The 15,347-nt window shown below is 33.0% G+C and overlaps 1 protein-coding gene across 1 annotated transcript in view; it reads right to left on the reverse strand.

Moving 5' to 3' along the window:
• Nucleotides 1-13,378, reverse strand: part of LOC114331424 (uncharacterized) — a 38,896-nt gene extending 25,518 nt beyond the window's left edge. Inside the window, exon 1 of the mRNA XM_050652175.1 lies at nucleotides 11,987-13,378. Coding sequence (XP_050508132.1) covers nucleotides 11,987-13,378 — 1,392 coding nt within the window. The remainder of the gene's footprint in view (nucleotides 1-11,986) is intronic.
• Nucleotides 13,379-15,347: the final 1,969 nt, after the last annotated feature.

A 15,347-nucleotide genomic window follows, 5' to 3' on the forward strand; every position in this document is an offset into this window, starting at 1 on the left:
ATATTGCCTCCAACAAGAAATTGAAAAGTACCGTGGACAGCGGATCTCCCTGCTTTAATCCCCTTTTAACTTCAAATTTTCCTGATAGGCTTCCTTCTATCCTTACTCTGTTGTCGGTCTTCACTAAGGTCATTTTTACGAGTCTGATAATCTTTTCCGGAATTCCAAGTACTCTTAGGGCCTGGTACAAACGGCTTCTTATCACAGAATCGTAAGCTTGTTTGAAATCTATAAAGAGGAGGTTTAACTTTAACTGTTGCTCGTATGTACTGCTTTGAATCAATTTCCCTGGTATTCACCCACCTGCTCGTTTAAGTGCCTTTCCAGTCTGCTTCTTACGACTCTGGCGAGTACCTTATATGTTACGTCTAGGAGAGTGATACCCCTATAGTTTTCACACACTGCTCTATCTCACTTCTTATGAATGGGACATACTATGGCCTCTCTCCATACTTCCGGCATTTCCTCTCGCTCCCAGATTTTCGTCAACAGGCTACATATTCGCGTTATAAGTGCTTCTCCCCCATGCTTGATTAATTCTGGAGTAATACCATTGCTGCCTGCACTTTTGTTGTTTTTCATACTATGTATGATTTCTCTTATTTCTTCCACGGTTGGAGTCTCTACTGTTTCCGCCGGGCCTCTGACTTCCTCTACCATTTCCTCTTGCTCCTCATCACTCCCATCAGGTTCTTCCTTAAGTAGCTCTCTAAAATGCTCCTCCCATCTACTTAGCTTCCCCTGCTTATCTCCTATTAGGTGCCCTTCCTTGCTCTTGTAGTAGTTCTGTTTTCTTACACATTGGTCAATGCTCCTTTTCGCCTCCTGGTAGAAGTTTCTTACATTTTTATTAATATAATGCTCTTCAATCTCTTGAAGCTTTTTATCCATATGCTCCCTTTTCTTACTCCTACACACTTTCTTCGCGTTTCTTCTCGCCGCTTCATATTCATTCCTGTTTTCTTCACTTGGTTTATCCATATATTTTAGTCTTGCCTCATTCCGTGTGTTAAGACTTTTCTTGCAATCGGTTTCAAACCATTCTTTGTCGCTCCCCTTTTTAACTTGACCAAACCGCTTTTGAGCTGCTTCCTTCATTGCGTCTTCTATTATTCCCCACTCCATTTCAATGTCACCTTGCTCTTCGCTCTGAAGTAGTTTTGCTGTCACGTCTGTCTGGAAGTTTTCGGCGGTTTCTTTTTTCTTTAGTTTAGCAACGTCATATTTTTTATTTATTATTCTCTGTTCTCTGACCTTTGGGATAGTTTCTCTTAATTTCGTAATCATTAGTATGTGATCGGAATCTGCGTCTGCTCCTCGGTAAGTTCTAATATCTGTTATTAATTTCGCGTGCTTACTCTCCACTAGGACGTGGTAGATTTGATTGCGTGTTCTGCCGTCTGGAGCGATCCATGTTTCTTTGTGGATTTTCTTGTGGTCGAAGTAAGTACTCATAATTCTCAAGTTGTTCTCTTGCGCAAAGCCTACCAGCATCTTCCCATTCTCGTTACTTTCGTCATGTTTACTTTTACCTCCAGTAGTTTTTCGGTACATCTCTTCATTCCCCACTTTGGCATTCAAATCACCTATTACAATTTTAATATCATATTTTGGAATTTGATTATATATAATTTCAATATTACCATAGAAATCCTAAATTCCTACGTTTGCTAAATTTCGTTAGGATCGGTTTAATTGTTTTTGCATATTAATTTTGCAATCCAAACTCCAAAAAAATTGCTAATTTGCAAAATAATTGTGAGCCCAAAATAAGCACTCTAAATAGTCAAAAAATTTACCTATAAAAAAAGGGTCAAGCTGTCAAACGCACTTTGAAAAATTGAAATTAGTCAACTGCAATAATTTAGGGAATTTTTTAAAATTTTACAATTTGTCAAATAAAAGTATATTTTCAAATTAAAAAAATACTAATTATTATAAAACTGCTCAAATAAATTAATTTTAATCTGTAATTGAAAGGCTTAATGTGAAACAATGACAAGCCTCAAAAAGGTAAAAGTGAGATATTTGACTTTGAATGTTAAAAATAATATTAAAAAATCCAGTAACAACTTTTATTGTTTTAGTTTAGATATTTCGATGCATCATGCCCTATGGGACTATAGTTGACAACAATATGAATCAAATTACTTGTTGTATTCAATCAAATATAATTGTATTCAAAATATAATCAAATTACTTATTATTATTTAAAAAAAAATGTGGCTTGTTACATTATTCCATTAATAATAAATACCCAAATTTTAGATATTATGTAGATTCAGAATTTTCTATTATTGTCTGAGTTCGGGGTGGTTTCAACCCTATAGGTGTTAAAAAGTGTTTATTTTTTTGTCTCCATCAACTTGTTGGAATTTTTGGCGGGTGTGTTTGGTTTTTATTGGCGGACTTTGTTCATTATCCTACAACTAAATGCAATAATAAAACAAGCCACGTCATAAGCCACTACATTAATCTTGAATGGTAATAATGTGACAAGCCACATTTAGGAAAAAATACATATCGCTCGATTTTCACTACTTGTGTCACTTCTAGATTGTACATAGGACATAGTCAGGGTCACGGTCACTGTCATCGAATGTCAAGTAAACTTTGCTATTTTTCTTTCTAGAATCGTCAGAACACAATAATAATCCGAAACGCTTCTGCCCATGTTCGCCATTTTGATGTGGCTTGTCATTATGTCGAGTAGATACTAGAACAAACCAGGCCTATGCAATAGTGTGACCATAGATTTATCGGGCCATCTATTAACGAAGGGCTGAGATAATTTGTTAGTGGCTTGTTATACTACTACTTTAACAAAGAATACTTTAACCAACTCTTTTTGAACTCATGTGTGGCTTGTCATTGTTTTACATTAAGCCCTTCAATTTTTAATTCAGAAAGGAACACTGGATAGACAGAAAATGCGATTATGAAACGGAATAAAGTTGTTTATTGCAAATATTCCGTTTTGCAATTAAAATAGGTGTCTGAAAATATATTTGAAATCCTGGTCGTCTGAGACATCAATTTAAAAGAAAAGATAAAAATCGGATGATAAGAAAAAGAGAACAACCAATTTTTGGAGCGTGTTGTGATTTTGAACTCGCAGATGCACTTTTTTCTCAACGCGCCGTGGAGCTAGGAGCTACTCCAATGTACTTGCAGCGACTATTTACGAGAAAATGAAAAATTTGAAAAATTCCCTATATTCTCGTAGTTGGCGGCTTTCAATTTTTCAGTCTGCTTGAAATCTTGAGATGTTCTTTACCTATATGTACAAAAATTTTCGACTATTCAGAGTGTTTATTTTCAGTCCAGAATAATTTAGCATATTTGAAATTTTTGGCGGTATGATTTGAAATCAACATTTTAAGCAAATGTTTGTGAATTTTTTTTAAAACTATGGTAGAATGATTTATTTTTAAATTAAATAAACACGTTCACGTTCAGTCTAATTCAAAGAATATTAAAAAAAAATAAAAGCAAAATATTGAAACATAAGACAACGGTGGCAAATTTTTACAGACACCAAAAAAAAATGGATTTTGCGGTGGACATCAAAACTCATCATTTGCTCACGTGAAAAAAAAAAATTCTAAAAGATTTTATTTGCTATGAGTTTGTCGAGGTAAGGCTGTCGAGTTTTTTAGTTTTAACGATTTTTGAGTTCTTGGTATCACTCAGAAGTCAAAATATCGAAATTGTTTGTAAAAAAGGGCGAAAATCAATATATTTATTATTGTTAAACAAAAAATAAGCCTGAAACCAAAAAAATCTCGACAGCGTTACCTCGTGAAATGTCTAGAGAAAATATATGCAAATATTCACATTCAGGTGAATCGATCAAGTAGATTAATTTTGAGTTACAATGTCCACCGCCTTTGAAAAAAGCAATTTTGAGGAAAACGTGCTTAATTTTGACAACATTTTTTTTTTCAATGTCTTTTTGTCACATCAAATCGTCCACCGGAATATGTATTTGAATCTCGGAGGTATTTACAAAAGAGAATAGGAACAGTTCTTGAACGTTTCTCACTAAGCTCAATCGCGCTGACTCAAAGCTGCTGCAAAACGAGTCAATGGTAAGGATATTGAACATACATAGCTGTATTTACTTCCTGCTCTTTAATTCAGGGCCGGACAGGCTAAACTTTACTCCAAACGGAAAGACGAAAAATAACTTCTAAGTTTTTTAAATAATGTTTTTTGAAATCCTAATGCGTATAAAATAAATCAATAGGTATTATTTGTAATTTTTTTAGATTAATTTTAATGTAAATCCATAAATATTAGCCAAGACGACGAGTATCTCACAATCTTTTATATTCCGTTATAATCTTTAGTAATCACTGGATACTTCAATAAGTTCTTAAAAAGGGTGAATAATTTTTCATCTACTTCTACCGAAGAATCTAGTCGTTGAAAAATGTGTACAAAGTGATTGGAGGTTAACAGAACTCCCTTTCTAAATTTTTTCAGATTTTTTATTGCGCTTTAAGATCCACACAAAATACTTTCAAAACTGGGAGTAATTTAGTGTGTATTTAACATTATTTGAAAATAGTTTAGGATGTTACTTTATTTTCTTAAAATAATACTGTGATTTACATATTAGGAATACCGATATTAGAAAATTGAGAAGTAGATGTTAACCCAAAGAAAAAAATCCTTTTTTATATTTCCTGTGAATTCTCAAAATCTTTATACGCTATGGATTGTCTTTCGTTGTGAGATTTTCTCAATTTCCCTTAAATTAATTCTAGTTCTTCTTTAGTATTTTCTCTTATTAATTTAATTTTATTTATTAGTTTAACTACCTAATCATCCATCATCTATGAACGATTCATTGATTCATCAAATTTCATTGATCTATTTCCAAAGACCCATCTCTAATCTGACTACTAATATCTAGTCACGTTTTTTATGACGAAGATTAAACCAGACCGCTAATAAATAATTTCTGTAGTAATTAGTCCTGAAATCATACAGACGAGTATTTTGTAAAGTTTACAAACGTTTGTGGTTACCTGCAATGATCAAAACTAGTTTGAGACCCGGATTTTCCCAAGATGATAAAATACGATTTTTCTCGGAAAAAAAGATATTCATAAATTATATATAGAATAGATTCGGCATTGTTGCGTATCTATTTTGCATAAAATTGTTGTAAATTACAGCATACAAGATAATACGCGCCTAGAGCATTGAAAATGAAATGCAAATAGAGAAAGATGAAGCAAAATCCTATTATTATCAATCAAAAAGATAATTAAAAAAAAATGTCTTAATCCTGGTTTTGAGAAACTGTATTAACTCAAAAAAATTTCATTTTTGTGTTTATCTCACCAACAAAATGCATTTTTCATCTTCATTTTCCTCAGAAAACTGTAATAAGTATCGCAATCTCAAAAATATTTCAGTAGATATAGTTAAACTATATCTCACAATTAAAAATCAAAGCTTCCGGTGTAAACAGTATCATTCGAACTTGTATTGTGAAAAGAATGTGCGCTAATTTCCAGTGGAACGTATTAAAAAGTATTAATTCAAAAAGCGACCATATAACACCAATATGTCATATCAAAATTTTTGGAGGAAAACTGTATTAATTGATGGATTCGACCGTTACTTGATGGAAGTTCATTTTATCTCACAATAAAACACTGAAAACTTTTGTTTTCTATACTTCCACAAAATTTATTATTTACAACTATGTGACTACAGCTGTTTCGGCAGAGTGCCTTTCTCAAGTGATATAATTTACAATGTGTTTGCCTTTTTAAGTCTCTAACTGAAGAGGTTGAGGAGTGGGGAGCTGTTTGTCTCGAGTTGGTCATTCAGAATTATATCTGTATTTTTCAGTTTATTAATTTCCATAGATTCTAAAAAAGATAACTTAAGGCCTTTATTTTGGATGTGTCTGTTTTTCTATTGTTGAAAGCCCTTTTGTGTTCTGCTATCCGTTTGTCAAAAGTTCTGCCAGTTTGACCGATGTACGTTTTCGGACAGTCACCACAAGTTAGTTTGTACACACCACTCTGTAGTTGCTTTCTCTTTCGGCTTTTATTGTTCTTAATATATTTGCTTAAGTTGTTGTTAGTTCTGAAAGCTGGTATTATTCCTTTCTTTTTTATGTATCTGGCTATTTTTGTTGTTATCTTGCCAGTATATGTGAGAGAGCAGAAGGTACTGGGTTCTTTCTGTGGTGGTGGATACACTAATTTCAGGGCTTTCTTATGGAGTTTTTGATTTAAAATTTTGTTAACTGTTTGTTCGTTATAGCTGTTGTTTACTGCTATTTTAATGATGTTTAGTTCTATCTCGAAGTTATTTTTTGTGAATAATAAATTTTGTGGAAGTATAGAAAACAAAAGTTTTCAGTGTTTTATTGTGAGAAAACTGTATTATTTTGAATGAAAATGTCTTTTTTTAGTTATTTTCTTTTAATACATATTTTTCCTATGGTACTCTAGCCCAGTTCTTAGGTAAAATATTGATACAAAAGTTAAATTTTTTATACTTCTACTACCTAAAATAAAAAACAGATTAAGAATTTCTCAATATAAATCTTGTTCACTACCTATGTTGTGAGTGTTCATTTGTGAATGTTTCCGCTCCATAAGTGAGTACAGGCAACACACACTGGTCAAAGGTTTTCCTTTTCAGATGGGTTTAAATTTAGGTCCGATTTAAATACATAGTTCAATTTACCAAACGCTGCACAGGCTAATCCTATGCGACTTGGAAGGTTCATCATCAGCCTCTCTCAATCCACTGCTGGACATAGGCCCCCCCTGTTTGTCTCCAGAGTGTTCTATCTTGTGCTTTCTGCATCCAGTTTTTTGTTGTCTTTGGTAAGTCGTCTTGCCATCGTGTTGGTGGTCTTCCTCTGCTACGTTTATCAGTTCTTGGTCTCCATTCAACTATTTTGCGAGTCCATCTTCTGTCCTTCATTCTGGCAACGTGTCCTTCATTCTGGCAACGTGTCCAGCCCATTTCCACTTTAAGTTACAGCTTCTTTCAACGACGTCTATGACTTTGGTCTTAGCTCGTAGATCTTCGTTTCTAATCCTGTCTCGCAGAGTGGCCCCTATCATTGATCGCTCCATTCTTCTCTGCGCTACTCTTAGTTTTTGTGCGTTTTTCTTTGTGAGCGATAATGTTTCTGCACCATAGGTAATCAATGGGTAGCACGCATTGGTCGAAAACTTTTTTCTTCATGTTAGTTGGAATGTCACTATTAAAAATGTTCCTAAGAGCTCCGTATGCTGCCCATCCTTGTATTATTCTTCTGAATACTTCGGTTGTTTGATTGTCCTTACCCATCTTAATTTCGTGACCCAAATATATATATTTGTCTACCAGTTCTATTTTTTCATTTTGTATTTCAAGGTGTTTACTTGGTACTAAGTTCGTCATGTATTTTGTTTTTGTTATATTCATTTTTAAACTTATTTTATGACATGCTGTACTAAGTTGTATGCTGTAGCTGTACTAGTGCTTCTGTAACACTGTCGAGTTCTACTGAGTCGAATGCTTTGTGGAAATCTACGAATGCTAAAACTAAGGGCTTGTTATATTCTATGGATTTTTCGATTATCTTTATGAGTTGTTTTATTGTTTGGAGGTGGTCGTTGGCTCAAAAGTTGGCTCTGAATCCAGCTTGTTCTCTACTTTGATATAGGTCTAATTTCTTGTCTAATCTTGTGGTGATTACTCTCGTGAAAAGTTTATAAAGATGGTTTAACAGACTGATTGGTCGGTAATTTTTCAGATCAGTTTTTTCTTCTTTTTTGTGCAGAAGAATTGTTTTGGCTCTATTTCATTCAGATGGTGTTATGGACAAACTTCTGATAGAATGGACTGTAATATATTATATTAAAAACTTCTTGTATTCAGCTAAAAAATTAATTACAAATTGTTAAAAAATGTGATTTTATATTATGACAATCAATCTAATAATTTTAATGACAATCTGACAAATATATGTTGTGTATTTTTGATGCTTGTTTTTTCCCGTCATTGAGCAAGGGCGGAACTGTCTATCCAATAATAAATAATACTTTTCGTCCATACTCCCCGCCTTGAACAGCTCCAAGACCGTTCAAACACAAATCACCTAAGTTAATGAGGAACACTAGAAACAAGTCTCAGCTAATGGTAATGGACAAATTTTAGTTATTCCTCGTTTATAAAGTCCATGAGCGGTTTTAACAGTTACCACTCGAATTTCACCATCATCACCAGGGTGAACAGACACTATTCTTCCTAACTGCCACTGACAAGTGGGCAAATTGTCAGATTTTAAGAGCACTAAAGATCCGACTTGAATGGTGGAAGTACTACTTCTCCATTTATGACGTTGTTGGAGATCATTCAGGTAAATCTTTGACCATTGCTTCCAAAAGTCTTGCAACAATTTCTGAATCAGTTGGAATCTGGACAATTGGTTTATTTTTATCTCTCCTTGAAACGTATGATCAGGGACAGCGGTCATCGGTCTTCCGATTAAAAAATGTGAGGGAGTTAAAGGAGTGTAATCGTTAGGATCAGATGATAGAGCATATAAAGGACGTGAATTCAAAGTGCCTTCAATCTGAATTAAAAATGTACAGAATTCTTCATAAGTTAGAAGGGTTTGACCAATAATACGAGATAAATGATATTTTACCCCTTTTATATTACTTTCCCATAATCCCCCGAAATTTGGAGTACTAGGAGGAATGAAATGCCATATAATATTCTGAGCTGCGCAAGAGGTGACAATTTCATCCTCTGATTTTCTAATGAAATCATACAAAATTTTTAGTTCATTTCTGGCACCTACAAAACTTGTACCGTTATCTGAATACAGATGCCCGGGTTTACCGCGTCTAAAAACAAATCTTCTAAGGCCTGCCATGAAAGCTTCAGATGTCAAAGAACTAATTAATTCTAAATGTACTGCTTTCGTGGCGAAGCAAATAAATAAACATATGTACGCTTTATACGTTTTACATCCGCGACCTTTTCTATCCTTTAATGTAACTGGCCCTGCGTAATCTAATCCAGTTATGAAAAAAGGTTGTGATATATTAACACGATGTTCTGGCAAATCAGCCATAATCGTAGAACCAGGTTTGGGTTTAAACCGATAGCATCTAATGCAATTCCTTACAACTGTTTTAGCTAGGGACATTCCCGCAATTATCCAAAATTTTTGACGAACTGTCGCTAACAAGAGTTGTGGACCTGCATGTTGAAGTTGCACATGCTCATGTCTCAATATTAGTTTGCTTAAAACATGAATCTTATCTAATAGTAAGGGATGTTTCCCATCATAATTCCTAGAAGATTTTCTAAGACGTCCTCCTACTCTCAATAATCCAGTTTCATCTAGAAAAGGCGTTAAAGGTAATAATCTACTCTTTGACGAAAGGTCTTTACCGTTATTTAATAATGAAATTTCTTCAACAAAACTTTCTGTCTGAGCTAATCTAACAAGAAAAACCTCTGAATCAGTAAATTCGATTGCTGAAATCGGGCCATACCTTCTACTATTAGACTTTGACTTTGAATTATTAACAAATCTTCTACAATAAGCCATAATTCTAATTAATTTGTTCAGATTCGAGTATTTATAAAAAAGTGAATTAAAATCATTTTTTATAGAAACTAATGCCTTAGATTTCTTTCTCATTTCAGGAAGGTTTGATATATCAAGTAAATCATAGAACTTAGTTTTATCAAAATCTGTTGATAAAAATTGAGGGCCATTAAACCAGAGCTTACAGTGAGCTAATTGGTCTGGCAAAATTCCTCTACTACCAATATCTGCAGGATTCTCAGACGAGCTAACATAATTCCAATTTTCAATTGTAGTACATCTTTGAATTTCTGCAACACGGTTTCCAACAAAAACTTGAAGGTTTGCTGGGTCATTATTGAGCCAATGCAAAACAATTTGTGAATCACACCAATAATATGGAGTGTACTGAAAAGTAACAGAATCTGAAACAGATTTCATAAGTTGGACCAATAATAAGCTACCACACAATTCTAATCGAGGAATAGTCAATATTTTGACTGGGGCGACCTTAGTCTTAGCACATAACAAATGAACATTTATAGAACCTTGTGAATCAATGCATCGAGTATAAATTGTTGCACAATATGCGTATTGTGAAGCATCACTAAATCCATGTAATTCTATTATTTTAGGTTTATTACTCAGAACGCACCGTGGAATTCTTAAATCATTTAAGTGACATAACTTAGACTGGAACTTTTTCCATTTATCACACAAATCAGAGGGGACTTCGGAATCCCAATCAAGTTTTAACGACCAAAGAGATTGAATCATAATTTTTACTAGGATTATACAACAACTGGCTAAACCTAAGGGATCATAAATTTTTGCGATTGCAGAAAGCATTGTGCGCTTCGTTATTTTTGATAAAAGATCAGGGTTTTCAACATGAAAACTGAAAATATCTAACTTACTACACCATTGAATACCAAGAGTTTTAATACACTCGTGATCTCCTAAATTAAGTACTTTTAAAGGATCGGAATAATCTTTAAAGTGATCTAATACCAATTGGCTGTTTGAAGACCATTTCCTTAAATTAAATCAAGCTGACTTCAATATTTTGACCACTTCATCACATCTTTTAATAGCTTCAGCCTCACTTGAAAATCCAGTAATGAGATCGTCAACATAAAAATCTCTCAGAATAATTTCACTTGCTTCAGGAAACTTGATTTTATTATCAAATGACAATTGCTGGATACACCTAATGGCTAGATATGGCGCACTGGTAGTGCCATATGTTACGGTTTTTAAATTATAAATTGAAATTGGCTGAGAAGGACTATTCCTCCAGACAATTTTTTGCATTCTTCTGTCATCGGGATGAACAAGTATCATCCTATACATTTTGCTGATGTCGGAAACAACAACAACTGCATGTTGTCTAAATCTAATCAAAATACTCAAAATATTATTTTGAATTGCTGGTCCTGAATATTGGATATCATTCAATGACTTCCCATTAGTCGATGGGGCAGAACCATTAAAAACAACACGGAGTTTGGTTGTCAGGCTTTCATTTTTGATAACACCATGATGTGGTAAAAAATAATTAGGTTCTGTCGTGCCTTCCGCATCTAAATTATAATCAATTGACATGTGATCTAAATCTAAATATTCTTTCATGAAATTTAAATAACCATTTTTAAGTTCGGGACATTTCTTAAATCTATCCTCTAAATACAATAATCTTTTAACAGCTAATTGTTTAGAATCGCCTAGGACAGAAGGATGTTCCTTCCAGGGAATTTTAACAATAAATTGACCAGTTTCTGATCGAGAAAATGAATTTTTAAAATGATTTTCAACATAAACATCATCCTTTGAATAAGAAATATGAGACTTTGGCTCTTCAACAGACCAAAATTTCTCTAATTGTAAATCATCACTACTAAATATTTGTGAAAATTGACATCTAATATGATTTTTTGTTGGATATGGAACTTTACCAACCACAATATAACCAAAAACAGTATTTTGGAGGGAGGGTAAATTCTTTCCAAGATCTATGCGACCATCTAACATTATATCCCAAAACAAACTAGCATCAAGTAACATATCTACCTTACTGCTTACATTAAATGAATCATCTGCCAAAGTTATATTAGGGGGTATTGAGAAATTTGAGACATTAAAAGTATAAGTTGGCAAATTCTCAGTAATCTGTTGCACCACTATGCAATGTAAATTTGACTTAAAATTGTTTAATATAGAACCAATTTTTAATTGACATTTTTTATTTAAAGATGAAACGGAATTATTAATTCCTGAAACACAAATATTTGCTCTATTTGTGTCTAAATCGAGTTTACTTAGAAAATCCTCTGTAATAAAACATGATTGGCTCCCTGAATCTAGGATTACTCGTGCTATATGAGTATTTCCGTATCTATCATATACTCTAACTTTAGCAGTACTCAACAGTACATAATCATTATTTGAACAATTATTTTTTAAAACAATCTCATTTCTATTAACATTATTTTCTGAAGTATTAGTTGACAACTTAACTTTATTTGGTTCATTCTCGGAATCATTGTTCGGGTTGAAATTAATTGAACTGTTTTCTTTAACATGAATATCAGATGGTTTATTTTCATGTAAAAGAGAACTGTGTTTGGCTTTACATATCTTACAACCGAACGATTTACATTGTTTGTAGGAATGTCCGGTACATAAACAATTTCGGCATAAATTTAATTGTTTTATTTTATCCCATCTTTGGGCTACTGAAAGTTTAAGAAATTCTTCACATAGGTAAATCAAATGATTTTGTTTACAAAAATTACAACTTCTGCTTTTACTAGTTAGCAGAGATCTAGAGCGTTTATCTTGGTAATTAGATTTATAATCCGGTTTTGTCACATTGCTTAACTCTATAGTTTCCAAAAAATCAGCACGATTCTTCAAGAATTCAAGAAATTCGTTTAAACTTGGCAAAGAATTATCTATTTTTCTTTTTTCCCATTCCCTAGAACTAAATTTATCCAATTTACCACTTACCAAATACACCATAATAGCATCCCAATGTTCAGTCGGTAGTTGAAGTGATTTTAAAGCGAATAAATGCTTTTTAACTGAATCTATCATGCTTCTAAGACCTAATGCAGATTCTTTATTTAAATTTTCAATCTCAAAAAGAGCTTTTAAATGATTGTTTACTAACATCCGAGAGTTGTCAAATCTGTTGCATAGAGTCTGCCATGCAGAATTGTAATTTTGTGCAGAAAAATCTAAACTTTGTATAATTTTCAATGCATCACCTTTTAAACTCGCACGTAAATAATGATATTTTTGAATATCTGCCAATACTTTATTATTATGAATTAACCCTTCAAAAGTATCTTTAAACTCAATCCACGTCAAATAGTCTCCATGAAAGACAGGTAACTGAATAGGAGGTAATTTGACACCTTCTAATCCACTATATTCATGATTTATATCTAACCTTTTCGACTCTGAACTGGATGAATCGGAACATTTTCTTTTTAAAATCGTTCTTGCTTTAGACAAAGTTTTTGAAAATATAGTATCTAATCGTTGTCTTTTCGCATACTCTTGCTGAATATCTTGATCCTGACAATTTAATTCAATTGACATTTGGATTTCATCAAATTCCGTAACTAAACTTTCAGTTCTTTCAGTATTCCATTCTATTTGCGAAAAATGGTCTTCGCTTAAATCATTAATCGCGATATTTGTCATCGACTCTATAAATTTAATAAAATTGTTTAATCTTTGTTCAATTATATCTCTTTTGCGATATAATTGACGAAAATCAGAAGCTTTCATAGGCATTTTTAGCTTTATATTAATCAAAATACGTAGCAAATAATATTATTTAATTGTACGAACTCAAAAATCAACGCTAATCAATCAACTAATAAAAGTCAAATCTAAATCTGTCTTTTATCTAATAATCAAACTTAGCCGAATATTGGCTATGGTCCTATAATCATTTATATTTAAATAAATCCAATAATAATAGCAATATCTACTAATAATAATCAGAAATCGTATAGCATTCCACAAACTAATACTCCAAATCAACTCAAATACATATTTGCATACACACAAAGGTGTACAAATCAATCTAATAAGTAATTATTTTTTAGCTAAATAAAATTATAGGTTATAAATCAACTATTCAATGCGCAAAATCAAATTTTTTAATTGAACCCCAAAATCCTCAAAAATCTAATAATTTATTGGCACTTTGTTGAAAGGAAATAAATATGAAGGATAAACAAAGAACAATCAAGATAATAAATGGAAAAACCTCACATTTAATTCAATCGGCAGAGCGGATCCAATCTGGCTGAATCATAAATTCTTCAAAAACCAATAATCTTCATACCCATCTGGATCTATTAGACCATTGTCTCAATCATCGGGTTCGATCGGACACAATTTTATGCTTCTCGGGCTCGAAGGTACCAAATGTTATGGACAAACTTCTGATAGAATGGACTGTAATATATTATATTAAAAACTTCTTGTATTCAGCTAAAAAATTAATTACAAATTGTTAAAAAATGTGATTTTATATTATGACAATCAATCTAATAATTTTAATGACAATCTGACAAATATATGTTGTGTATTTTTGATGCTTGTTTTTTCCCGTCATTGAGCAAGGGCGGAACTGTCTATCCAATAATAAATAATACTTTTCGTCCAGATGGAATGGATTTCTTTGTCAAACATAGATTAAAGAGATATTTTATTTTTCTCATTAGAGGTTCACCGCCATTCTTAACAGCCTCGATCACTATTCCATCGTCTCCTGGTGATTTATTCGATTTCATTTTATTCATCGCTTGTCTAATTTCACTAAGAGTTATTTCTGGCATCAGTTCAGAGTTCACGTGGAAGCTTACACGTCTGGTTATATATCTCTGCCCAACTGAATTTCATGTCCCAAATACTTGAAAGATGCAGTCTGCTCAATATCTCTTTCCAGTGTAAATGGTATAGAAATTTTATTAATTTTTTTTACAAAATATCCAAATTTTTTTAGTAAGAACGTCACAGAACATTTTTGGCCGTATCAGACTGTTTAGGCAATACGTAAAGTATCCTTAACAATAGTAACCTATACTTATTGTACGGTTATAGAGTATATTCCCATAGGTAAGCTGGTTAAGAGTAGATAACGATTTTTCATATGTAATTTAAAGTATTATCTGCATAAATGGCACAAAGAATATTTGCTACGAGAGGTATATGGTTCAAAATGCATACAGTATCACGACTAATAAGTTATGTTCACATACATGTAGAGTACTTACAGTTTTATTCCTTGATGACGTGTCACATCAGAGCTCTGATTGAATTCCATAATCCATTTGGTTCATTTGTAAGGCACTCACTAATACGCTAAATAAATCATCGTCGATAATACTGAGCAGATTGAATTATCTGAGCGGTATAAAACGATAGCAAAAAAAGCCGGTAAAATGCGGCCTTTTTACGAATAGCGGGAGCGTCGATAGATTAGAGATGATTCTCGTTAGGAAGCTTTTGACGATCTGCCCCGGCGAGGGGTTCAAATGCGAGTCTCAACAATAACCTGGAGTTTCCAGAAAGGTTACATAAATACTACTTGAATTTTAAGTAATCAGTAGTACAGGGGCGTAACTAATTATTTTAGTGAGCCGTGTATAATATATTTATTGTACATATTGCCGGGGGCGACAGGCGAGAGAGATGGCCTATATCACCTCGAAGAGAGGGGATTGGCAAAGATGTGCACAACGATAAGAAA

The sequence above is a fragment of the Diabrotica virgifera genome, chromosome 5 (genome assembly GCF_917563875.1).
Source record: "Diabrotica virgifera virgifera chromosome 5, PGI_DIABVI_V3a".
NCBI classification, from domain to species: Eukaryota; Metazoa; Arthropoda; class Insecta; order Coleoptera; family Chrysomelidae; genus Diabrotica; species Diabrotica virgifera.